The sequence below is a fragment of the Lacerta agilis genome, chromosome 5 (genome assembly GCF_009819535.1).
Source record: "Lacerta agilis isolate rLacAgi1 chromosome 5, rLacAgi1.pri, whole genome shotgun sequence".
Classification (NCBI taxonomy): domain Eukaryota; kingdom Metazoa; phylum Chordata; class Lepidosauria; order Squamata; family Lacertidae; genus Lacerta; species Lacerta agilis.
Window position 1 is genome coordinate 40,106,947 of NC_046316.1, and position 26,058 is coordinate 40,133,004.

The following is a 26,058-nucleotide window of genomic DNA, read 5'->3' on the forward strand; positions in this document are numbered from 1 at the left end:
GTTTTGGGATTTAACAGACCTCCACAGTTTGGAAACGTTTTCTGAGGAATGAAAGTTTTGAACAGCAGCGGCTTTTTAAGCAGCCTTTCAACACCCAAGGAAGAGAACAAAGCCATGTCTGTTCAAGCAGCAGACCTCATTAACGGTGAGATCCACAGTAGCATACACTGTTCGGAAAACAGTGCCTGTGACAAGAAGTATCTCTCTGGAGGTGTGGTCAAGAGGTACCAGATAAAATTCTTTCGTGTTGGAGTGAAAGAGCACGTGGTGATCAAGGATGCCGTGGGGACTCACTGGCTTCCCAAGCAGAGCAGAGCCCAGCAACGCTTCATTTCTACCTGGAAGGGGCTGCAAGGAACGGACAGGAATACAAAGCATGATGTAAGTGTGAAACAAATGCTACTGCTATGGTTTATGCAATGTGTTTCAGTCAGGTTTTAGGCTGTGGAAATGAAGTCATGCCGGTAGACAATCTATTGTCTGGGTTTAATCAATGTGGTGCCCACCAAATGTTGCTGGGCTACAACTGGAAGTTGAACAAGTAAAGCATAACAATGCTCTCCTAGGCCAAGGGTGGACTACAATTCCCATCATCCTTAGCCAGCAGGACCAGTGATCAAGGATGATGGAAATTGTAGTCTAAAAACAGCTGGAGATAATGATATTTAGGGGTCCAATTGACCTCAGGGACATGTATTTGCTTGTTTCAGATGGGCTCATGCCCTTTTTGAAGGACTGGGTTCAGAAGACCTCAATCTGGGTCTGCTGTGCAGGTTGTGTTTATAGTGAAGAACCAGGAGTGTATTTTTTCAATTATATCTATACTGGCTACAGATAAGGATCTTGTGTCCATCTTCCGTTTTGTGGTAACTGTTCCAGGTTCCAGAAAATTGTATGACAGTATCAACTGGTGCAGAATTCAGTGGCATGGCATGCCTTCAGATGAGAATTGGATACAGGGAACAAATTTTATGTCATCTACACTAGTTAGCTGTTAGATCCAGTATAACTTAACTTGTAGGACTGTAAAGTCCTAAATAATCTGCGCTTGATTTACCGAGGAAAAATGTTTCCCTTTTCTAGCCTTTCTGCCCCTTGTTCTGTAAGATGAACTGTGCTTCAAACTTGCTCTTTTCAGGCAGTAACTGAGGGTTTGGTAGAGTGCATTTTCCATTCTAGTTTTGCAAATAAGGAATGCTTTCCCAAGAGAGTCTTGCCTAGTGCCAGCCTTCTGTTGTTTTTGGAGGACAGTAGTGACCCTTTTTATCCTGCAGATGATTTGGTAATTAGATGGTCTAGATAACTGCTATGCAATTCATTCCAGCTTTTTAATAATTTGCATTTGCTATCGTTTATAAAATTGTGTTTTAATTGTCAGACCATTAGTCCACGTAGTTCAGTAGTTTCTAAACTAACTCTTCAGAGTTTCAGTCTTTCCCAGCCCTTCTTGGAGATCCCAGGCAGGGCTATCAAGAAGGTAGTACAGGGTTATGCATGAACCAGGCCCCAGGCCCCAAGCCTCAAGCCCCCCCCCCCCCGACACTTGGTTTACATGTTTAAAGAAAGTACACAAACAAAGCAAATGATGTGGAAATTAATGAGGAATAGGGGAGAGTGGAGTAGAGAAACTAATATTAAATACATTACCACCAACCAGCAGACCAACCCAACCTAGAAGCTGGGAGGGGACTCTCCCCAAACAGCAGTAAAACCAAGAGAAGCTTGCTGCTGCTGCTGCTGCTGCTGCCGCCAACCTAATACAAGATGGATGTTAGCTTGTTTGTGTACTGTACACTGGGGTATGTTTGTCTAAAGACTTTCCTCTGTGTCCACATTATTTCATTCACTCCCTAAGTGAATGCTGCCTTTATAGTATAAAACACAGTTGGCTGGCTTTGGTATGTTTGACTCACTTCAAATAAATTCAGCTGCCTCCCTGATGAGGAAAATTTGTGATATTGCTATGTCCCCAGCCCCTTCTCTGATTTTTCTGTGTCCCCCACACAGTTACTACTGGTCAGCTTGCTATCATGGGCAGGACCATCCAAAAACATTTTGATACCTGAGGCAGACCCCAAAATGGTAGTCCCTTCCCCATCAGGGAAGAAAGGGTTAGGGAAGAGCTACACCAGGAGCAAGCAGGGGCAAAGAAACATCAACATTAGGATCTACTGCTCCAGGTGGATCCTGCCGTCTGAGGCAGTCACCTCGCCTCACCTTATGCATGGGTCAGCCCTGACACAGAGAACCATAAAACCAAAATATAAAATGCAAACGAATCAGCAAATCCAAGCATAAAATAATCAAAACAACAACAGCAAGTTAAAATTCCTATAGGTTGCATTGTCTGTCTCCAGTCTTAAAATCATCTCAGCATTATATTGATTGCATCCATTCAGGTGTTGAACAGACTTTACTGGCAATTTGATTTACATGTGCTGACCTTTACAAGGTGTGAAGAACTCAAGCAAATTCCTGAATGCCTTCCAGGACACATTTTGAGATCAGACTGGTACAGATGTCAAGCAAGTTCATAATAGAGGGTCTCCTGTAATATTTAAAGTTATGCCAATCCTTTTATTTATGTCATGAACTACAGTAACAAACTATAGAATAGGTTCAGACTGACACACACACTCCCTCTATTTACAAGGTATTCCACAGAATAAAACGAGGCAGTTTTCATTGCTGTTAGGGCGGGTTTAAAAAGTCAGCATATTTCATCGAAGAAAACAGGTATTTTTGTCTCCATAGAATATGGTTAGAATAACGCTTTTGTGCAAAATGAAAGCACCCTGACGGAGTATGTACTTAAAGTGCTAATTGTACCTAAAGTACTACTTGTAAGGAAATTTTGAGGAAGTTCCATTAGAGGATAAAATCCTCAAACCACCTTTCTATGGAAAAACCCTTTAGAAATAACTGTGACAAACAGTAGAATTATGCATTGCTTGAAGTCCCATTATTCTCTTTTTGTGAAGGTGGTCTTCTGTCTGGTAAAGCAGCTATGGACAGATTCAGATTTTTAAAATGGGGAGGAGGGGGAGGCAGCTGTTACCACCTTTCCTTCACTGTGGTTTGTGTGCTCAAACCCACCCACCCCAATTTATTCTCTCCTGAAGAGATAAAAGATGCAGAGATAGGGACACAACTGTGTTGTTCTACTCCATTGCTCACTGACGGGTCTCTGAATTACACCACTTGTATGAGTCTCCATACAAAAAATGTACTTCTTCATAGGAAACTAGGTGTCAGTAAGAAATGGAGATTGAACATTCCCTTCTGGCATCCAGTTTTCTATATGGGGAGGTGGTGATGATTAAGAACATGCAATCATAAATCCCCTACCCAAGTCCAAAGTGAAACAGCTCCAATTCAGGTTTAGGCTACAATACACAATGGGGTGACAGGAGTGGTGGGTGAGCCCAAAGTAAAAAGTGCTTCTAAGTCAATGTGCATGAAATTGCTCTGCCAGCATCTCAACGAAAACTAGGTGTGACATGGAAGATCCATGAAAAGGACCTACCCTTTAAATAAATAAATAAATAACAAGTAATAGTAGTGAAGCTGCATGCATGGGGCGGGACGGTGATTGGCAAATTTAGAGTGCTCCCAAAGCTGCTGTTTTCTCCAGTGGGAAAAGATGCCTGCTTCATTGGGAAGTTGCACAAGTGAAAGTTTAAAAAGCCATTTTCCTCTCCCTCCATTGCACTATATGGCCTTTGATCCCAATCAGGTCGCCTACACTTGTTTCTAAGTTTTACAATGTTCATGGTGAATTGTGTTCATAGATTTGGGGCATTTCATCTAATCCGACATTTCATCTGGTCCTGAGTCAAAACAGGCGATCAAACCCCAAATAGCAACCATTTCCATTTATTTTTGGAGGCTCTGTCAACACAATCTTTCTCGGCTATGAGTGATCGCCAAAGAAGAAGAAAAAGAATGTTTATGCATATAGTATAATCTCATGTTTGAATGAGGTTATTACTGTTTCTTATAAATCCACTGTGCATTGTACAACGCAATGACAATAGTGAGATTTTAAAGATTAAAGTGTCAAGGAGATAAACACATTACTCTGAACCATATTTGCACTCTACATCTCTTTCAAATAGGCAGGTGGTTGTCTTCCAGAAAGTAAACACGCGTGAAATTTGATAACCTCTCCATTGTACATGGAATAAATTATGCAAGACACTGTATTAGGATAAGCTCCTATGTGGCTCTTTACTCTCATTCTCTGATCAATGCAATAAGCAGAATTTCAGAGTTTTTGCAAGTTGCACATTGATTCGTTTACTGTGAAATTCAGGAGGCAGTCAAGACTTGTTCTTTAGATTTTTGAAAGAAACTAGGAAGGAATGTAGTCAGCATTAAATTAGATAATTCCTTTACATTTCAGTCATGAATCTTCATCATAAAATGAACTTAATTTAATTATAGTGATGAAATATTAAAAAAGGAATCCAGTCCATAAAATATGCAGTAAGAACTGCAACTAAGAGCTACAAGAATACTCTTTGTTCTATGAATGCCAGTTGTCTTATAAAATCAGTGTAGCATATGGAATATTAGCTAAAGTTTTGAATAATACTTTTGGTGTGCTTCAGAAGCTGAAGCAGCTATCTTAATCAATTTCTTAGGGATGGAGAAGTCCTTCTGAGTACTAAAAGGTGTTATCCCTGGAATAAATTGCACATAGCTTATAGTGCACCCCTCCTAACATCACCTTTCACTGCCTGTGCCCCTTTACCTGCCATTTGTCCATTTTGTTCCCTTTTACAGAAACACACAGAATAGTCTGGGCAGCTCAGTTGGTACAGCATGGTGCTGATAATGCCAAGGTTGCAGCAGGTTTGATCCCTGTATGAGATAGCTGCATATTCCTGCATTGAAGGGGATTGGACTAGATGATCCTCAGGGTCCCTTCCAACTCTACAGTGAGCGAGCAGCAGCACAGACAGGTGTCTGTGCTGCTGCTCACACGCTGCAGCCTTAAAAGCGGGCGGCGGCTTGGGAGTAGGATGGTGGTGCCGAGTGTCACCCTCCCCCCAGGCTGGCACCTGAGGCACTCCGCCCACATCGCCCCCCCTCGGTACGCCACTGAGAATGTAATCTTGAAAATTTCCTACCCCTACTTTCATCACTATTTATGCTGCGCTAGTTCATTGTGAACTTTATCTTGTGTTCTCCATACATTATAAACCACTGAACTTCTCAAAGGCATTTCAAGGGTCATCAGTAGTTTTCACTAGATCGGTCCTTTGATAAGTGCGAACAACTCTTCAGATAAGATGAAGGAAGAAATTGTCATTTCACAATAAATGCGTTTTATTTGGAATGTATATATTCCTGTTCCAGAATATATATATTCCTGCCTACAGAGGAAACTTAGCAGGTACAAGTTCCACAAATTCTTCCGGGTTATGAGCCCAATCTAAATGTACAAGAGCCCATTATTTCCTCCACTGTCAGGTAAATGCCTATCAAAATGGCATGGGAGAGACTGTGTAGGCAACTGTTGCCTTGCAAGGAAGAGACTCACTGCTTATACAGCCAGAGAAGTCTTGTTCAGCTGCCTTCAGCAACAAATTTCAATCACTTTAAACATATGTTTGTGTAGAAAAAGTGGTCCTTTAACTCTTTATAATAGTTTAAAAAATACAGTTAGAGGATCATAATATCCTCTCTTTTTTCTTTTTTCTACCAGAAGGGTGCCCAAACTGTGGTCTGCAGAGCACTGGTGGCCTGTGAACTTCATTCAGGTGGTCCACAGTATGTCTGGCAAAAGATGTCTAAAAAGCATTCAGCATCTAGCACAGTGCATTACAATTGCTACAATAGGCAGGAAAATAAATCATTATGTGGTCTCAGCAATTTTCAAGGAGGGGGCAAAGTTTGGGAACCTCTGATCAGGCCATCCAGGCCGCTGGCAAAATGGCAAAGCTCTCCCCCTTTCCCCAGGCCTCACTCCGCAGCTTGCTTGCTCACCCGCTCGGCGCTTTGCTTCCTTCCTGCTTGGGCTGCGGGTGGAGGCGAGGGGCAGGAGGGGACGCTTCTCTTGGGACGCTGACGCCCATCCCTGGCCCACCCCTCGCCTCCACCCGCAGTCTGAGCAGGAAGGAAGCAAAGCGCCGAGTGGGTGAGTGAGCAAGCTGCGGAGCAAGGCTTTTTACCGGGTGGTGGGGCAATGGCGCTTCCCAAGCTGCCCAGTGAAAAGCCTTGCTCTGTGGCTTGCTCACGGTTTGCCGCCACCGCCAGCAACCCACTACATAGCACGCATACGCAGCGTCACTACATAGTGACACATGCGTCGTATGTAGTGACACTGCGCATGCATGCTATGTAGCGATGCCCCGCTCCCAGGTGCACATCGTGTTTGCCACTCTGGGTGCCTGAGCAGCTTCCTACACCTCTGCCACTGATCTAGCAGTTTCTTATTGTTGCATGAACATACAGAGCTCTACTGTCTTCACAAGCTGCCCATGTTAATTTCAAGAGAGGCTTCACGGGCAGTTCTTTGCACATGCTGGCCTGCTGCCTTCATTGACGTTAATGGGGAGGGGAGCTGAATGTGCCAGAATTCCAGCTGTACATGAGCAAAGTGAGCTCCAGATTGAAGCATGTATGTTTTGCTTCATTTTGCATGCCCTGGGATCATTTTGAATGCTTTTTAATTATTGCTACTAAATAGGGGGAGCCATCGTTAAATCCCAATTTATGCAAATTAAAATGAAATAGTCTGAAAGAGAGAGAGGCAGTTAATGACACCTTGCTTGCAGAGGTCATGCTAGTGTGGAATTAATGTGAAAGAATTCCATTTTATCTCAGTTTATATCCATTGGTGGTTGGCCTGCCCATTATTTAACATACAATTATATTGGTTCATATACATAAGCACCTCTCTCTCCTATATATATGTATGTGCATCTCTCTCTGGACAAAACTACTTTTAAGAATGGAAGTGCTCTCTTATTTCTGAATTGACATATACAGAATTGCACTGTGTTTAGTGAATTATGCACAATATTTAAGTACTAATATACATTTTGGCATGTTGCCAAACCAAAGAGGCAACCCAGCAAAAGAACTGTCCTTAGTCTGCTATATACATACTAGGTGAACGTCTAAGGAAAAATCTTTGCATGAAGGAAACCCATTTGAATAACTTAGAATGGTGTAATACATCCCAGCTCTTCATGAAAGTAAATAAAGGCTGCAAAGCCTTCATTTCACCTCTGCGAAAAGCATATTTTGTGTCAAATTGAGGTGAACAGCTATTGAGGTCTCTGTAAAACTCCTGGAAAATACAGATTATGTAACACAATTCATCACAGTCTAGCAGCAGCATTTTTTAAAAGTGCCCACTTCCAGCACATCAAAACAGGTTGGAAATGTCTCCTTACATGTGAAAGATTGCTTGAACATTATGCTTTGCTGATTTGGGGGGTGGGTGGGGTAGAAACAGAGCTACAAACTTCCTATAAAGAACTACAAACCAAAAATGAGACTGGCCACAAGGATGAAAGAACCACAGCTTCTTTATTCATAGCAAACATGGGAAGAATCTGCCATTTAATTCCAGACAAGGGATATTATCTCTGAGAGAAAAAGCATTCAAAAATCTAAATGAAAAATCTAATGCTTTTTTCATGCTGATTTATTTTTAGATTGGCAAAGTTAAACAAGATGTAAGCATGACTAGATGGAGCTCAGAAAGGGAATTGCTGTGAAGTGGGAGAGTTCTGCTTCCATGGGAGTTTGATTACAGCAGATTCCCTTGCACTTTTGTTGCCATGCTGCTGATTCTGCAAGGCGTAATTCGTAGCCAATCTGATGCCATGGACTGGCTGGATTCAGAGGAGTGGTGCGGGGCACCAGCTGGGGAACCCCCAAGGGAAGAAGGCTCAGAGCCAGGAGATTGGTGGTGGGATGATGCTGAGTGCTCAGAGAGAAAAGAGAGGGCAGATTTGGGAGGAGGAAGTATCGGAAGCTGAGGAGGTGACAGGGTTCAGTGAGCAGGAAAAGGCTGGGACCAAGAGCAGTCCAGGATCAAAGGCAGGAAAGGAGGGGGGCCAGAGGACAGAGATGAAGAAGGCTGATGAAGAAGCTCCTGTTGTGACCAGCTTCTCTTCTCCCCTGATCTCCCAGAACCTGCAGAGGTATGAAGAGGGTGAAGCAGAAACAGACAAAACATTGAGTCCCCTATTGCTTTGGGAGGACCCAGGGGACGAGGAGACTTAGAGAGCTGTGGGAAAGTGGGGACCTTAAGTCCTTGCAACATCAGTCATTGGGACAAGATCTACTGGGAAGAGTTGCTGTGATCCCTAGGCCTGAGCTGTTTGGTTTTTTTGAATAAAGAGTTAACTTCACTGACACTTTGTATCTGAAGAAGTGTGCATGCACACGAAAGCTCATACCAAGAACTAACTTAGTTGGTCTCTAAGGTGCTACTGGAAGGAATTTTTTAATTTTATTTTGTTTTGACACTGTGAGTTATTGCTGACCTGCTCAGAACACTCACCCTGACATTCAACTAATGTCCAGTCGTGGGTTATTTTACTCTTACCAAACAACAGACTTGAGAACAACTTCCATATATGTGAATTCACATCTAAGAACATTATTGTGCAAGAAAAGGTAAAATAGTGTGAGTTAATGTTCCTAATTTAAAATAGCTTTTCCTGGAAAAAAAGTTGCTAAAGATAATGATAACTGGAGAGGAAGACATATTTGAAATGGAACTGGTTGATAATATGATATATAATGCTATAATTAAAAGAGACTGATGAAATGAATCTTAGACGGAGAAATAATGAGTCCTTTAAAATTTGATATATAGAGAGGATCCATTTTTACATGCACTTTGACTTTTGAAAGTTTTGAGAAATCAGTCAAAGAGTTGGGCCAGTTCATACATGTAAACCAGCTTCTTTTGCATCAGGAATAAGGAACCTGTGGTCTTCCAGGTGTTGCTGGATGGGATTGTAAAAACGAACAAGCCCAAACCATCTTCAAGGCAGTTTGCAAGAAATCAATGACTACTGGCCATGCTGGCTGGGGCTGATGGGAGCTGGATTCAAAAAATGAACAGATAGAGTGGGGTGCTGAAGATGCTCCTCACCTAGGGCACCTTTTGGTGTAGGACCTGTTCTGTGTTGAGTAAGTGCGTTTGGTGCCAGGCGAGTGCATGATGATTGCATCTACTTATTGTTATGATTTTTGGGTGTTAAAACGGTGTGCCAGAATCCTCTAATCCCTGGTGTCTTTATGATATATAGTTTATTTACACATATACAACCTGAGATTATTATTTGATACATGGAAGTTTCCAAATGGTAAAATGATGTAAGGTGGTGTTATTCGTTTTTTAAAACAAATGAGCATCATATCACAAATGGTATCAAGCTAGCAAGTAAACAATATTTTTGCTCCCACAGATTTGCAAGAGATTTTTGTTGTCCTCAAAAGATCACCCTCTGCAGAGAAGAAAAGAAATCATTTCTTATTCAGGTAAAGACAATCGTTTTCTGTCTGTGGGGATTTTGTTTTTGCTGAAACATTTATTTACTTCTCCTGTTATTAAGTAGTAATAATGAGACAAGCTTTTTGAAGTACAGTCTACCCACTAATACTGTGCCTATTGTAATCAGAAGGTGTGAAGCAGATGAGAATTTTGCAGGCAAGACAAAAGCTCTCCAGAGGAAAGGAAATGAAAAAAATGGGGGTAGTGTGGTGGTGCTGTAATATCAAAAGAAATCTTGGACATTTCATACTTCTTTGAATGTATGTCCAAACAGATACAGAGATATCATCATGATCATAATTTATTATTATATTCAAGTCACTCAAACATTGTACTGACCACACACAGCATGAACAAATATCAAACAGTAACAGCTGCTAAGGACAGAGTATACTTAATAATATAGCAGAAATGTTTAAACCTGAGGATTATTTCCTGCTTTTAAAAATAGAAATAATTCATCAGAGACTAATGTCATAAAACATTTGACTGCCTAAAAAGATTCTCCCATTAAAATAACAGGGTTTTTTATTTTTTTAAATTAGATTTTGTTCTAATTCAGGGTACAATCCTGTGGTCCATGCTGATTTCCTTCATCCAAATCTCCATATATGGATGGAGAAGGATGTCTACACTCAGAGAGGGAGTTCCACTCTTCAAAGTTGTCCCATCCCCACAGACAGCCTGCGTGGAAAGGCTGGGAGGACTTGTCTGAGATAACTGGCTGCATGCGGCAGGGCAGTAAACAGCACCTGCCGCCGCCGCCACCACCACCACCACCACCCTCAAGTCAAGGTGTATAAAACCCTGAGCCAGCAAAGTTGAGGCAGAAAATCTCACAAGTGGCTTTCTACATCTCTGGTACATCTTTATGGCACACAAAAAATTTAGCTGCCTGAGTCAGCCATCTCACACTGCCTAATGGTAAGGTTTGCCCTGATTACAGTGGAGATTGTGGGAAGCTTTGGGTCAGCCTCATCCAAAGCTCTCCCATTTCCCCAGAAATGGAAGACTAGGGGAGAAAAAGCCACCCCCACCTTCTGCACTGCTGGTAAAGTTGGTCTGTTGCTTGTCACTCTTATTCTTCTTTTCTATCATTTTCTTAATAAGTTACTGATAAAGAGATGCCCCTGCACTACATAATGCGACATTTTGTTGCAGATCCTGTATGTCCACTGCCATATATTAAATAGAGTAACAAAAAACACTTTCTCTAAGATTGGCTGTCATTTGTTTTATAGTAAATAAGTAATCTTGAGCTGCTTCAGAATGCTATAAAGTTATGGGAATTTATAAAAAAAGTTTTTTTTAATAATTTTATATACTATTAATACTTCTATAAACTATTAATAACAAAAATAATGCTGACTTGTATTTCAGGTTTGTTGTAGTAAATGAGATAATAAAGGTAAAACATTTTCAGCAAGGAGCAAGTGGCATACAAATGCTTTTATTCTAAATAGGTCTTGGATTAGTATTAGAAGGAAGACTTCCTTTATTTTTTTGCCCTGTATTATATAAAGCTAAAAATGGATATGTCTTATTGTAAATAAGAACACTGGGGAGTATTGTTATTAAGTAAGGTATTTTGTGTCTTTTTATTGTAAACCTCCCTGTAATCTTCAGCTAAAAAGCAGTATAGAAATTTAATTATAATATTTTTTATTTTATTTTTTAAAAAATCATTTTGAATTTGCACTCAGGCTATTTAAATGCACGTGCTGCCCAGCTATGCACAGCTTGGTCAGACTGGAGCAGAGGTCTTCTGATCTTACATACTCTCTTTAAAGAAGCCACACCCACCCACACTGCGTTAGGTTAAATTTTGAAATTAGAGCCATATAATTAATTATTTTCGGTGATGATGTCAGTATAAATTATTCGCAAATCAAGATTGTGTCTTTAATGAGATTCTGCTGAAGGTCTGTGTGCCAAACTGTCTTATGTGTAGCCATGTGTTCCTTTTAAGTTAATGAAATCTCTCAGTTCAGAGGCTCATGTAGGAATTAATTTGGAATAAACATAGCAGCAGGAGGACAGGAAGGTGTGCTGGATATACAGAGACTGCCTCAGTTCTGTCCTCTGGCTCTTAAAAGTTAACAGAGTGTGGTCTGCTTTGGAGAACTATCTCCCCCCCCCTTTGTGTGCAAGGAACAGTCATTTTGAGATACCTGGACTTCAGTAAGGGATCATTTGTCTTTTTCAAATGAGATACCTACAGAAGGAACACGAGCTGAATAACATAGGTAGGGGTAGATAAATCTGTCGATTTCAGTTTCTCTCAGTTTCTTATTTTTCTAGTCTTAAGTTCAATTCTACACATTTCTGCAGTGGTTTGGGTTTCTTTTTAAGTCCCCGTGAGAACTTGTGGGCATTTTGGTGTGAATTTCTCCTAATATACACATTTTGGTATGCAATTTTCTCTAATGCAATGCTTTTGTAGGCAATTTAAATAATATGTGCATTTTTAACTAAGCATTTTAAGTAGCATTCACCTCCCCCCCCCCCAATATATGCATTGTTCTACACATTATTTGGTTGGACATCACAAAATTCGGAGAACTATGAATTCTGAAGGGTAGCTAGTGCTTCAGTACATGTTTTGTTCTGGGAAGTATGAATTAGGTAGGGTTGTTTTAAAATTTGAACCAAATTGAATTGGTGATGCTACTGCATAATGTGTTTGCATAAAGGCTTTATCTTGTGGCTGCTGTATATTGGAATTCACCCATAGTCTTTATTAGTTAGGAGCTGCTATAGGCTAAAAATGATCATTCAAATAAGATAACGACTCATTACCTGTTCTGTGTCGCAAGTCAATGACATATTGTGTGGACCAGTTGCTGTCAAGCAGAGCATTCCTGTGTGAAGGTAGAAACAGTGGTGGAAGCTGCATGGCAGCTACTGGTAATATATGTAGCAGGCTGCTGTACATAGGTAACGTACTGAACAGAGCAGTTGTGACATGAATGTAGTTTTAAGGAGTCTCCATGTGACAGTCTTTTTGTATGCAGCAGATCCTATGCTGTTGTTCTACAGAATAATTATTTGGGAGTAGGTCCCATTGGTAGGCTTGCGGTATTCCAAACAGTGAAAAGTTGTTGAGCTTTTTTGGCCAAATTGGGAAAAAAACCCCAACCCTTCCCATTTTTTAGTTGCTTTTGTGGAGAATCGGTAAAAAACAACACTCCAGACATGGGCTGCCATACATCCTACCCGTTGTATGAGCCAATAGTGCCATAACCTTCTTTATCGTTTTGCTGCTACAGACAAACATAGCTACTATTCTAGAATTTGTTCGAAAAATTAAATCCTAGTTATTCATGTTTCTGAGGTAATTCCTATAAGTGTGACACATGTATAATAAAAATTAATGCTAAGATAGGAGCTAGCAATGGTTTGTGTAAATGTAGGTATGTTGAAAGATATGCAGCAGGCTGTGTTGTATCTGAATACCTGCTGTAGCAATTAGGTCTACATACTTAAGTAAAAAAAATGCAAAAGCCCAGTTTTCTTAGGAAGTACTGGTGAGCACGTCACTCTATCAGTTATTTTTTCTGCAGTCTTTCAGTAAGACTTCTGTTACTCTGCTGCCAGGCAAGCCTGACATTAATTCCAAACATGGCTTTGACATTGCTGAACTCCTGAAATATTCCAGTACCAGAAAAACCCAGAGTCTGCAATAGTCCAACTTTTGAAAGAACTGCGTGTTTTTGTGCTGCTTCCCATTTGCTAAATCCCCAAAGACAAAGGCCTGCGCAGTGCTCAGAATAGTGGATATAATTTCTGGCCTACTTTTCGTAATTATATAATGTATTGCACAGATTGAGTTAACATCTTGAGGAATGCAGCTTCCCATGAATAGGCACACAGAGTTCAGCTTCCTTTAGGAAGCTTCACTTGCACATACGTTACATGTGCAGAATGAAAGGCAAGGCATTATACAGCTGATTGGTCCAAGAATCCTTATGCTGAAGTAATGACTCATTTTATAATTCACATCATTTTGTTCCCCAGATCAGAGTGAGGTATAGCTGCACTTAGATCTGGCAATCTACCAGGTAAAAGAGCTTTATGCCATTCATTTCTGAAAGCAGTAATGGGAATTACATCTATTACAATTCCCTTTATGTCAATGAATAATAATAACTTGCTCTATTAGGCACTGGGAGTAAATTTTGACTCTAGTTAGATGGGTGGTCGGTCCCCTCCTATAGTAAAGGCAGAACTAGGGGAGTACAACTGGTTCAGTCACTGGGTGCAGAGCTTCTGGGGCACTGCAGCAGGCACCACAAAAGAGCAATAGAAGGTGAGAGACATGGGGGGGGGGTGCATGCCAGAATTTGGCATCATACAGGGTGCCATTGAAATTTGAGGTACCATGTCTGCCACTGCCTGTAGGGCTGGTATGGGCAACCTTTCACCCTCCAGATGTAGCCAAAGTATAACTCCTACCACCCTTGGCCACTGGCCATGTTTGCTAGGGCTGATAGGATTTGTAGTTCAGCAATATTTGGAGGGCCAAAAGTTACCACCCCCACCCACCCACACATGCTGTAGGGTGTTGGAAAGCTTGTTTGAATAATCCATATTAGTTTCCTTAAATGAGTTTCACTAGAAAAGGCCAACAAACTGATGAGGTAAGTGACTCCTCTTCTACCTCTTGTGTATCCCAAGTACAAAGGAGTATGTTGAAAGGACATTGACCCTTGGGCATCTGTTGCAAAACTTAATCTTTGTCACACATAAGAGTGCACTATTCCCCCACCCCACACACCTATAAGCATTCCGCTTGTGGTTCTTGAAAACAGGAATTTTATGGGATGTAAGTATAGCCAATGTGGTATAGCCAATATTTAATTATTTGACTACAACTTCTACCATTCCCAACTATTGGACATATTGACTGTGGCTGAGGGAAGTTGTATTCTACAACCTCTAGAAGGCACTATATTGCCTACTCCTTTGCTATTACAAAATGATTAGATAACTGGGACAGAACCACCACTTCATCCACCTCTGGTCTGGACAAGACCACATCTTCCAAAGGCCACAAGGAAATAGCAGGCCTTATCTTCAGGGGCAATGAGCCCCCTTGTCGATGCCATGGTGCAACTAGTGTCACCGCCAGTCTGAAATATCACATCTAAGTCTACATTACCATTTTTAATATGTTTATATGACTTGGGATGAGCAGGGAGGCATGGGAGCAAGTCTACCGTATACTATCAACCTCCTCTTTAAATATGCAGGCACAGAAATTGTTGTTTTAACAGTACGTTTAACATTTTGTTCACCAATGTGCTCTTCCTGCATGCAAAACCAGAGCCCTCTTTGCAACAGACAAAAGCCAAAGTGGCAGGAAACAACATTCTTGAATGCTGCTCCTTGAAGCAGAAAACTGTTAAGCAGCAACCATTATAACTGAATCAAGAAGTGGCACCCCTCACCTGGAGCCTGAGGTGTGGTATCAGAATCTTCCAATCTTCAGGGCATTTTGACAAAAGTAATCTCACAGTGGCTTCACTGTACAAACATTACCTAAAAGATGGTCATGTGAATTTGTAAGTGCCAATCAAGTGGTATGTTTAGGATTAGGGTCTTAATCTCTCCAAGTCTCAATTTACCCTTTTGTAAATTTCAAGGAGATCCTTGTCTTAGTTCCTCCAGAGTATTGTAAGATTTAATTAAAGGGTGTAGGTGACTGAGCATATTGGAAGACAATTATTACTGAGCTGTACAGAGCTGATCTTTTTACCTTTATAAAAAAAGGAAATTCTCTGACTCATTTCCCCATAGGCTGAACAAGTGCAGTTAAAATGTGTATGCGTGTGTGTGAATTCTTAGAACAACCCCCCCTCCAACTTTCAAAGATTAAGCTTCAGAAGTGGCTGGTTCATTTTTACAAACAGTTTGGAGAGACTAAGAGAATGAATTATTGTACACAAGTCATTAAAAAGTCTCCTGTTATTTACAGCTTGATTGCTTGTTTTAATGAAATGTTAATAATAGTGCGCTGCTTGGAAAGAGTTTCTGATGAGCTAATGGTGTGTATTTCTGGGACTCATATGCCAAAATGATCATTTTGTGAGTGATTATTCCAAAACAAGCATCACCCCATAAGAGGTTCATGTGATACAAACCAACGACGTCAAAATGCTGCTTTGTTGCTTCTGCTGAAAATACAACCCTAACTCCCTCCTCTTCCGCAAAAACTGTATGTGTATATAATATAGTGTAAAAAAATAATGCTACAGAATAACTTAAGTATCCAAAGTTAGAAAGATATTGTATATTGTTGGTAGGATGGAGAGCAAATTGATTCATTGCGGGGGTGCTAATAAATAGTAATGGAATGGTTTTTGGAATGCAGTTGTATAAATAGCCCCAGCTAAAAGAAATGTCATGTTACATATGTTAGATCCTACTCATAGAGACTGCAAATGCAATGTAACAGTAGCTGTGTATGTACCATTTTTCAATGTAATGTACATGTGTGCAGGTCCATTAGGCTCAGTGAGGCCTTTTGCTGCTACCTCCTCTTCCACAACCATTCATCTTGAACCCTGGCCATTCCCCTATGTCCCACAGGCCTGTCATGCATCCTGCTTCCATCGAGCACACTGGAAGATGCCTTTCCATCACCAACACTGATTCAGCTACCAGTACAACCAGCTTATATACTGTACTTGAAGTGGGAGCATCATAACATCCTTTGCAAAATGTCTTGGGCCAGCCCTGCATGCATTGGAAATGATTGCAGATGCACTGAAGCACAACATGTTCATAGCCTTTCTCATATTGCAAAATATATTTGCCTTCATGCAGGACTGATGTCTAAAGAAGCACATTTGGCAGGGAGCTGGGAGATTGTGTTTTTGGGTAGCTGCACCCAGGCTCTGGAATGCCTTCACAGGGAACCTCGGGTAGCTTTCCCTTTCTGGAGGTCTTCATCTGACATCCAGCAAAGACCTTTTTTTCCCCTACACACTTTTCATCTCTTGCTTTTTCTTGTATTTTATCTTTATTGTTGCTATCTACAGTATCTTGGAAAAGTAGAATGGTATGGAACGGCAGGATATATATGTAATAAAATAAAATATGTGAAGCATCCCTGAAAATGCAATCCAATAGTTATGGGATGGCATATCAAGGGCCATAATAAATGTTTGATCTCCTTCTGTGAGGATGGAAAGCGAGAGAGATCCAACAATGGATGCCTCCTCCCTGCTGCTACAGAGACCTCCATGGTGCTTGTCCTACCATTGATGGAGATCTGATACTGGTAAGGGCTAAAATGGGATGTGTTGGGGGCAGATTGGGGGAAGGCTTTCCAGTCCCTCCTAAACAAAACTGGAAAAGGACAGAGGAGTCCATGAGCACTGCTCTGCCCTTACTGTTGTGCCCTGCTAAAGTTAATGGGTAAATGTAAATGTAAAGGGACTCCTGACCATTAGGTCCAGTCATGACTCTGGGGTTGTGGCACTCATCTTGCTTTACTGGCCAAGGGAGCCAAAATTTGTCTGCAGACAGTTTTTCCAGGTCATGTGGCCAGCATGACTAAGCCGCTTCTGGAGAAACCAGAGCAGTGCACGGAAACATCGTTTACCTTCCCGCTGGAGCGGTACCTATTTATCTACTTGCACTTTGACATGCTTTCGAACTGCTAGGTTGGCAGGAACTGGGACTGAACAACAGGAGCTCACCCCATCGCGGGGATTCGAACCGCTGACCTCCTGATCGGCAAGCCCTGGGCTCTGTGGTTTAGACCACAGCGCCACCCGCTAGAGATCCCAAATGGAGAGTGGGACAGTGACTCCATGGAATTTGCTTTCCTATGCACACAGTCTAGAAAATGTTGCCTGCAGAAGCTTAAGCAACCAACTGCACAATCAGTGTTAAATCTGATATTAGGAATTTCAAAGAATTCAGAATACGTTAACAATATTCATTTATTTACTGTATTTTAAAAAATGCATTTTTCAGATAATTATTTTCTCCTAAAGTTGGAGACTGGTGACAGTGTAGGAGAGAAGAATGCCACATGGAGGCACAGCAAGATAAAATAATTGGGAGATTAGGAGCTTTGAAAACCTTAATGTGAGCCAGGTTTTACACTCTGCTCCGAACCATGTGTAGTAAGGAGTAGGGGTTTACTTTTTCTATTTGACAGATTTTTAACAGATCTGCAGTTAAGGATGGATGAATTTGCGTGTCGAGGTCCTCAAGCCACCCCCCAAAGATTAGACACAGAGACAATAATTTTTGTTTGGGTTTTTGGCAATAATTTAGGCCACAACTTTATTTAAAATACAAATTAGGTGAGTGGTTGCGTAGGCATTGGTTCAGACTATTTGTCCGACTGGACAGCTGCTGACCTCCAGTCAGCGTCGTCGGGAGAATGCCGCTGGGGAGAGTTAAGGAGGCTGGGGACGGAACCTCCCCCTCCCCAGCGGTCCCGGGGGCTCTGCCTATGGCTCTAGCCCCCGACCGGGGGTTCGAACAAAGCATAAGAGCCGCCGGATTCCTTTAACGGAATTCCTTACAAGTTGTGACAAGTTGCTACTGCAGTAGGCGAAAACCAAATGGCAACAGCCAATCAGCCAGATGGAAAAATTCCTACTGGGCCCCTGCCACAAGGCAGACGACCCCATGACAGGCAGTTGCAAGGTCAAAGCAGAGGCCTATGAGAACAGGGGGCGGGGGCGGGTGGGTGATCCGAAGCTCGAAGCCAAGAGAGGGATCACCCTGTGTTCAGAGGATTATAAAGGACGCTGGCCTGTCCATCACAAATTGTTACATCTAACTTTGCCCAGTAACTCCGCCTGACCCAATCCTAACTAAGGCCAGCGTCCAGCCACTCCCACAGGACAATTTAGTGTCTTGCCAGACCCCGACCGCAACACGTGCTCTTACTCAAGGTAGAACCTGATTTGTCAATTTCAGTTTCACTGAGTTTTGTCAACGCTTTGCAAACTTTTATTTTTAAAAAGTTTGCATGAAAATTCATATACGTTGTTCTGTGCAGTTTTCTTCTTGCATGCATTTTTGCAAGCCATTTTCCCTAATATAATGCATTTTAATATGTTCTTTTAACTAATATACATGTTTTTGTGCACACTTTCCCTTAGTATATCAGTCTGTGTGAGAGAGAGCATGTGTGCATGCAGTTTTTAGTTGGAAAAAAGCATCAAGTGCAAATTTTAGTGGAGAGCTACATTTCTAGTTGTATATTGGTTCAGGAAGCACAAATTAATTAAATTCACATTTAAACATGAGCAGAACAAATTCATTTGCCATCCCTACCTGCAACCTTAGCTTCTTCTTCAGTTGCCTCTTGCTGCTTGTCAGATAGATGGCTGTAGTCTCGAAAAACATGCAGATGAATTATAGGAGGCGGTTGGTGCCTGGAGGCGGTTGGAGGATGGATGGCGGCTAACAGATTGAGGTTGAATCCTGACAAGACAGAAGTACTGTTCTTGGGGGACAGGAGGAGGGCAGGTGTGGAGGATTCCCTGGTCCTGAATGGGGTAACTGTGCCCCTGAAGGACCAGGTGCGCAGTCTGGGAGTCATTTTGGACTCACAGCTGTCCATGGAAGCGCAGGTTAATTCTGTATCCAGGGCAGCTGTCTACCAGCTCCACCTGGTACGCAGGCTGAGACCCTACCTGCCCGCGGACTGTCTCACCAAAGTGGTGCATGCTCTGGTTATCTCCCGCTTGGACTACTGCAATGCGCTCTATGTGGGGCTGCCTTTGAAGGTGACCCGGAAACTGCAATTAATCCAAAATGCGGCAGCTAGACTGGTGACTGGGAGTGGCCGCCGAGACCACATAACACCGGTCCTGAGAGATCTGCATTGGCTCCCAGTACGTTTCCGAGCACAATTCAAAGTGTTGGTGCTGACCTTTAAAGCCCTAAACGGCCTCGGTCCTGTATACCTGAAGGAGCGTCTCCACCCCCATCATTCAGCCCGGACACTGAGATCCAGCGCCGAGGGCCTTCTGTCTGTTCCCTCACTGCGAGAAGCAAAACTACAGGGAACCAGGCAGAGGGCCTTCTCGGTAGTGGCGCCCGCCCTGTGGAACGCCCTCCCATCACAGGTCAGGGAAATAAACAACTACCTGACATTCAGAAAAAACCTGAAGGCAGCCCTTTTTAGGGAAGTTTTTAATGTTTGATATTGTTGTATTTGGTTTCTGTTGGAAGCCGCCCAGAGTGGCTGGGGAAATCCAGCCAGATGGGCGGGGTACAAATAATAAATATTATTAAATATTATTATTATTATTATTAGGCCATTCCCAAAGGCATTCCAATATTGATAAATTCAATTTACCTCTTACATAGCTCTGAAAGCAAGGCAATGTTCATTCCTCTAACCAAATACTAAATGAATCCTAAATACACACGGGCTAGTGGGATATTCTGAAAGCAGTAAAGCAATGTTTATGCCTAGAGGGGTGAGTGTAGAGTCAAAGGGTTTACAGTGCAATCATATGTGTGTAAAGGTAGGGTAAGGTCCATCGATACAAAAGACTTTTGTTTCATAGAGCTTACTCCCAGGTAAACGTGTGTAGGATTGCCACTTTATTTATAGCTATTTTGAAAAAAGTAAACTACCATTCCAGTCAACATGGTATGCGACAAAACATTTTCCAAGTCAAGACTCCAGCTCCTTTTCTGTTGCACCATCTATATATATAAATGTTCCCATTGCGTGCACGCGTGACACCACCTTGCTCCGTAACCACTGGACCAAATCTCATCAAATTAGGACAAAGCATAACTTGACCATCAAGGAAGGATCTGGCGTAATAAAAATTAAAACAAACCACACCTGTCATGCCTAAAATAAAGGATAAAGGGGGGGGGGAAGTGGCGCGCCTATTATACCTCACCAGCAAAAGGAATGAAGACTCCAACAGCATCCAATAGAAAGGCGGGTTGCCTGTTGATGTCATCAGACCTGTGCCCCGAGTGCCCTCACTTAAAATGGCCGCTGCACACTCACAGGCATTTTAAAATTTCCCAAGTGCCCTCACCTAAATTGGCCACCGCAGCTTCGCATGTTCTACACACATTTTATAACTGCCATCTATAAGCACCCAAGGACTTTCTGACACAAACTGCTTAGTGGAAATGTGGAAAAAAGACGTAATAGGAGGCAGGGCAGTTGCAGAAGAGAGGGAGGAGGGAAGAAAATGAAGGAGCGAAATAAGCCCAAGACTGCCTGAGAGGTCGCAGTGAGTAAGACCGGCTCTGAGGGGATTTTGTCGCTGGGATGCGTAATTTTGGGACTGGGGTGGGGGAGAATGCTCTTTTTAATGGCGTAGAGCATGGGGCCAGTTAATTGTGAGGAGGGGGGTCTTTGTGTGTGGGGTGTGTGTGTGCTTTTTACAGTAAAAAGACCACAGCAAGGCCTGCAGTAGGCCTCCATATGGTGCCCAGTGTCCTCACTTAAAATGGCCACTGCACACTCACAGGCATTTAAAAATTTCCCAAGTGCCCTCACCTAAAATGGCCACCGCAGCTTCGCATGTTCCACACACACAGTCCCAAGTGATCAATACCACCGACCAATGTGTTCTTTTATGTAAAATGCATCTCTGGGTTATTTGTGGGGCATAGGAATTCGTTCATTCACATGGTCTCAGGGACAGTGGACTGGCCCATGGCTGAAAAAGGTTGCTGACCCCTGCTCTAAAGGGACAGGGAAGAATGAAAACAGGAGCTTCCAGAATACTCTCGGGGTCAGAATTTTAAAAAGCAAAAAACCCCACAGCAACGCGTGGTCGGGCCAGCTAGTATGAGATAAATTTGAAAGGAGCATCCAGGGCTGGTTCAGCTCAGCTGTGTAATTGCTACCTTAAAGAAACAAAAACAAAAAATGGCACTTGCTCCTGAACATTTTCCAATGGTGTGACAGTCAGAAATTCAACAGGTGCCCTGACAGATGCCACAACTGGGCTAGCCTCTTTGATATTAGATCAGGTTCACAATGAAATCAACAAAACTGGAGCAGATAGAGAGCGCAAAGGGCTAAGAGGATATTGTTTGTGAACCCTCAAGGCTCTCCTTCAGTTTGCTTGGCTTTTTACCAAGGTTTCTTTCTGGGGAGGGGGGATTATTGAACATGGAAATAATTTCCTGAGCCAGTCCATGGACTTGGGAAATGGTTATCCCACTTCTGGCCCATTTTTTATCCTGCTCTGCTCACCCCTCAAGCACACCCCACCTCTTTCTTACATCTGCCTCGTCTCTCCATTGCTCTTGTCATGCAGGTTGTCAAACATTGTTCTTCCAGGGGCTTGTGCCCCGTTTTACTTAACAGACCAGCCACCACTGGTCTGCATGAGGAAAATCTCCTTCCTGCACCACCTTCAAGGAAGGAAAGCAGGGAAGTGTGTTTACAAGTTGGTGGTGAGGGGACAGCTTTTGGGTTTGGGGGAAATACAAGCAAGGGAAGCAGCTGTAAATTTCTTCTTGAAATTTTCATCTGAGTGGTAGACAAATGTTGGCTTGCAAACTTCTCCTCTTGGTTTTGGGAGGGGCTTTATGAGCTCAGGGCAGTTTCTGAACCAAAGCTTGGCACACTTAGCTGGCATTTCTACCTCCAGGTATTATTATACAATAGCAACAGGCTAGTTTGGCAGCTTCCCGGGACACTGATATACAATGAGCCAAGGTTACAACAGGGCTCCTGTTCAGGCTGCTGTTGTATCAACTGGCTTCCTTAATTGCTTCTATGCGGCTATAGCAGCAGCCTGCAGCACTTGCATTGCTCCAGATATGTTTATTGATCCTGGTGATTCAGAGGTTTCACTTCCAGGCACAAGTCAGCACATTTAACGGCTCGGCACAGCAGTTCAAGGATCAATCAGCATTTCTTCCTTCTGATCCATTTTAATTGTGATATCAAAGATGGAGTAATCCTTACTTAAGGTTAAGAAGGAGATTTAAAGCTGAGATAAAGTGATATGATAAAAGAAAGAGGTACTTTGGCATGCAGATCTGAGGGGGAAATGAAATCTGCTAATCCTATGAACTGACCTGATGCTAAACAGCCAGCATAATGCTGGGATCAGTCTAAGCTCTTATGCTAGCAAGCAATTCAATAAATAAAAGTAGCTTGCCCCTCTCACTACTCTCACCTGGCTGCATTGGAGAACGAGAAGGCAAACTGCGCAGGACAGTGGAACTTGAGGGACGTGATTAGATTCCGCTTCACACTCTATGTTCTGAAATGCTGGCAGTGACCCAACATGCTGCTACTTCTGGATAGCAGTAGTCTGGATATGATCTAAATCTGGGTATGTTTTGATCTGAAATCCTCTGATTGCTCTACTGCTCAAAAATTTCAAGGATACAGCCTGAAAGTGTGGCCATTTAAACATTTCATGCCATAAACAAGTCATTTTGCACCTATGTTCCGTATATAAAGTGTAGCTCAGACCTCTGGGAGATGAGTCTTTGCCTACTGTGGAACTCTCAAAGAGAAACCCAAATATAGTTTTCCAACAGCCTCATTTTGCAATGCTTTTATGTGAAGGTTCCTGCCATTGGACCAAAGAGGTTCCATGCTTGTTCAACCCTGTGATCCCATGGATACTATATCCCTTTTCTGCAGAAACATCTGTATTTGAAGAATGCCTAAATATTTCCTTAAAGAAAGAAAGAAATCGAACTCATCTGGACAAGCAGTTGCTTAGCTACAGAGGCAAGGCAATACTATCTGACAGTGTTTTGTAAATTATAACGGATAACAAAAAGTCACAAGTAAATTGGGTACTTAAGGAAAAACCCCAACCTTTGTGTATTTACATACATTTCAAGCCAGCCCTCCTTATGGAGCTGTGGGAAGTGCAGGGAGAAAGTAGGGCAGAGAAGTGTGACAGAATTGAAGGCAAGAATTAAGACGGGCTTGACACAAAGGCAAGGGAGACAAAATGCCGATTCAATGAGAAGGAAACATGCAGCAGGTGTTTGGACAGCAGACAGGCAATATTAGGTGATCTTGTGTCAACCCAACAGTGAAATGAGGTCGTGCTGCACACAGCCGCTATCTGACAGGAGGTCAGGAGACAAGAAAGATAAAGGTGTGTAGAAAAAACAAAGGCGGGGGCACAATGGGAAGAGGTTGACTGGCACAACTGAAGTGATTGATGAAAAGAGATAGAGGGAAGAAGAGGGGAAAGGTGGGTGTGGGAGAGGAAATGCATTCATTTTGCTTCTCCCAAAAATGATTTTCTCCCTGGGAAAGATGATCTCCAAATCTGAGTGCTCTGAAATGTTTTTTGAACGGAGGTGAGGTCCTAACCCTGATGGGGAATGTCAGGATCATTGCATTTATGAAAATCAAAGCACGAGCATCGACTTGAGGGGCCCAGCCAGTCCTGACATGGAAAGGTGTAGGTAAGGCAGAGCATGACAGAAACATTTTCCCTTCATGGCTTAGGAAAGGTCAGATTCAGATCTACTAAAACAGACAGAAAAGCTAATCAGCCAGTTAAAGACTGTTGTTGTTGTTTTACTTCATAGAGAATAGCACTTTGAACCAATTACTTGATTTGTGAATAAAATGATGTGATATCTCACCTCACCGAGAAACTCATGTTATTAAATGCAGTGGCTGGATCAATAGATGCATGTATGTTTTAACTGTGCTTTCAGCTGGTGCAGGAAAAAAAATGCCATACAGCTCCCCCCCCCACCACCACACTATTCCTCAGTTCAGTGTGATGTCAGGGGTGGATTTAGGGTTGTATGAGCAGTGTGCATGCCCTGGGTGCTGAGCCAAGGGGGCACTGCCTCAAAGCCCGGTAAGCAAGGTGCCTGGCTTTGGGAAGGAGGTGTGAGGCTCTGACACGCTCCTGGAGTACTCCTACCTCCTCCCCAAAGCCTAGTTTGCACTTTCTCAGCTTTGGGAAGGAGGTAAGAGGGCTCTAGAACCCTGCCGGAGCCCTCACACCTCCTACCTAAAGCTGGGCACCTCCTTACCCAACTTTGGGAAGGCAATGCAAGAGCTAGGGGAGGCATCAAATTTTGGCCTTGCACATACGACGCCATAGTACCCAAGTTCGCCACTGGTCAAGTGACTTGTCCTACAAGCAGAACCTGAATGCAATAGCACTCTTCCACTTGTGATCCCTATGCTAGCAGTTGGTGGGGCAGCACAAGCAGGACGGCGCTGCTCACCTGCCTTCTGAGCACCAAGCATGATAGATACTTTATTGTCATTGTACGTAGTACAATGAAATTGTTGTTGGTTCCTGACAGAGGGTGGTGGTGTGTAGCAGTGAAGTTGCTGTACATGCCTTCATGTCTTGCTTGCCATGCCTCACCCCACCCTCTCTCAAAAACTGGCAATGTTGTGTGTGTGACCGCCCCCCCCCCCCGGGCCATCCCATTGACTGCTATTGCTTGAAGTGGGGAGGTGAGCAGACAATATATAGTCCTCCAGTTTCTGGATAGGCTATCAAGATGCAGTCCTTGAGGGCTTACACAGCTGTCTAGAAGTGGGAATCTAGGGGGCAAAACAGCTTTTCTCACCCTTTTAGCCCTGTGGAATGATGAGCCACATCCTGGTTGCAGAAAAAGAAAGCTCACATATAAGCACTCTCTTCTTTTTGGCTGAACTTCTGCTTTGTAATGCATGGAGCAGCTGTGGCAGGAAAGGAAAGTAAGCAATGAACATTTTGTTTTGAAATGCAAACACCCATAGGTGGTACGGAGCATTTGGGACTGACTGACTGTGACAGAAATTGGACAGCTGGCAAGGCATGTTCTGTAATTGGATGGACACAGGTGTCTGTTTTCTTAAAGCAGTGCTAACTTCTCTGCCTTTCCCCAGACAACCCAAGATACCTTTTCAAAAACAAACAGGAACACCATCTGCCAGTCATGACACAGGAAGCCTAGAAGCCAGAAATGCTCCCCAGCAAGGTTGGAGAAATACAATACCTTTTTTTTTTTTTTTAAAGAGAGAACCAAAAGTGGTTTGAGATGCTGCCCAACGTGTACACCCATCTTTTTTTTAAAAAATGTTCATCTATTGCCCCTTGCTGAACAACTCTTTCAATTTCTGAAGCAATGCAAGAACCTGCCAGACCTGTTGGGGAGACGTGAGAGTGAAGAAGGGCTGCAGCGCATGCCTTCATGCAAAACAACAACAACAACAACAACAACAACAACAACAATAACAATAACAATAATTTATTATTTTACCCCGCCCATCTGGCTGGGTCTTCCCAGCCACTCTGGGCAGCTTCCACCAAACTTTAAAATACATTTAAAATATCACAGTTTTAAAACTTCCCTAAACAGGGCTGCCTTCAGGTATTTTCTGAAAGTCAGGTAGTTTATTCCCTTGACTTCTGATGGGAGGGCGTTCCACAGGGTGGGCGCCACTACCGAGAAGGCCCTCTGCCTGGTTCCCTGTAGCTTTGCTTCTCGCAGTGAGGGAACCAACAAAAGGCCCTCGGCGCTGGATCTCAGTGTCCGGGCTGAATGATGGGGGTGGAGACGCTCCT

The 26,058-nt window shown here is 42.8% G+C and overlaps 1 protein-coding gene across 1 annotated transcript in view; it reads left to right on the top strand.

The window, feature by feature from the left end:
- Nucleotides 1-254: 254 nt before the first annotated feature.
- C5H10orf90 (chromosome 5 C10orf90 homolog) overlaps nt 255-26,058 on the top strand; it is a 139,292-nt gene continuing 113,488 nt past the window's right edge. The window contains exons 1-3 of the mRNA XM_033149423.1: nt 255-381; nt 5,714-5,768; nt 9,444-9,516. Coding sequence (XP_033005314.1) covers nt 278-381; nt 5,714-5,768; nt 9,444-9,516 — 232 coding nt within the window. The 5' untranslated portion in view covers nt 255-277. The remainder of the gene's footprint in view (nt 382-5,713; nt 5,769-9,443; nt 9,517-26,058) is intronic.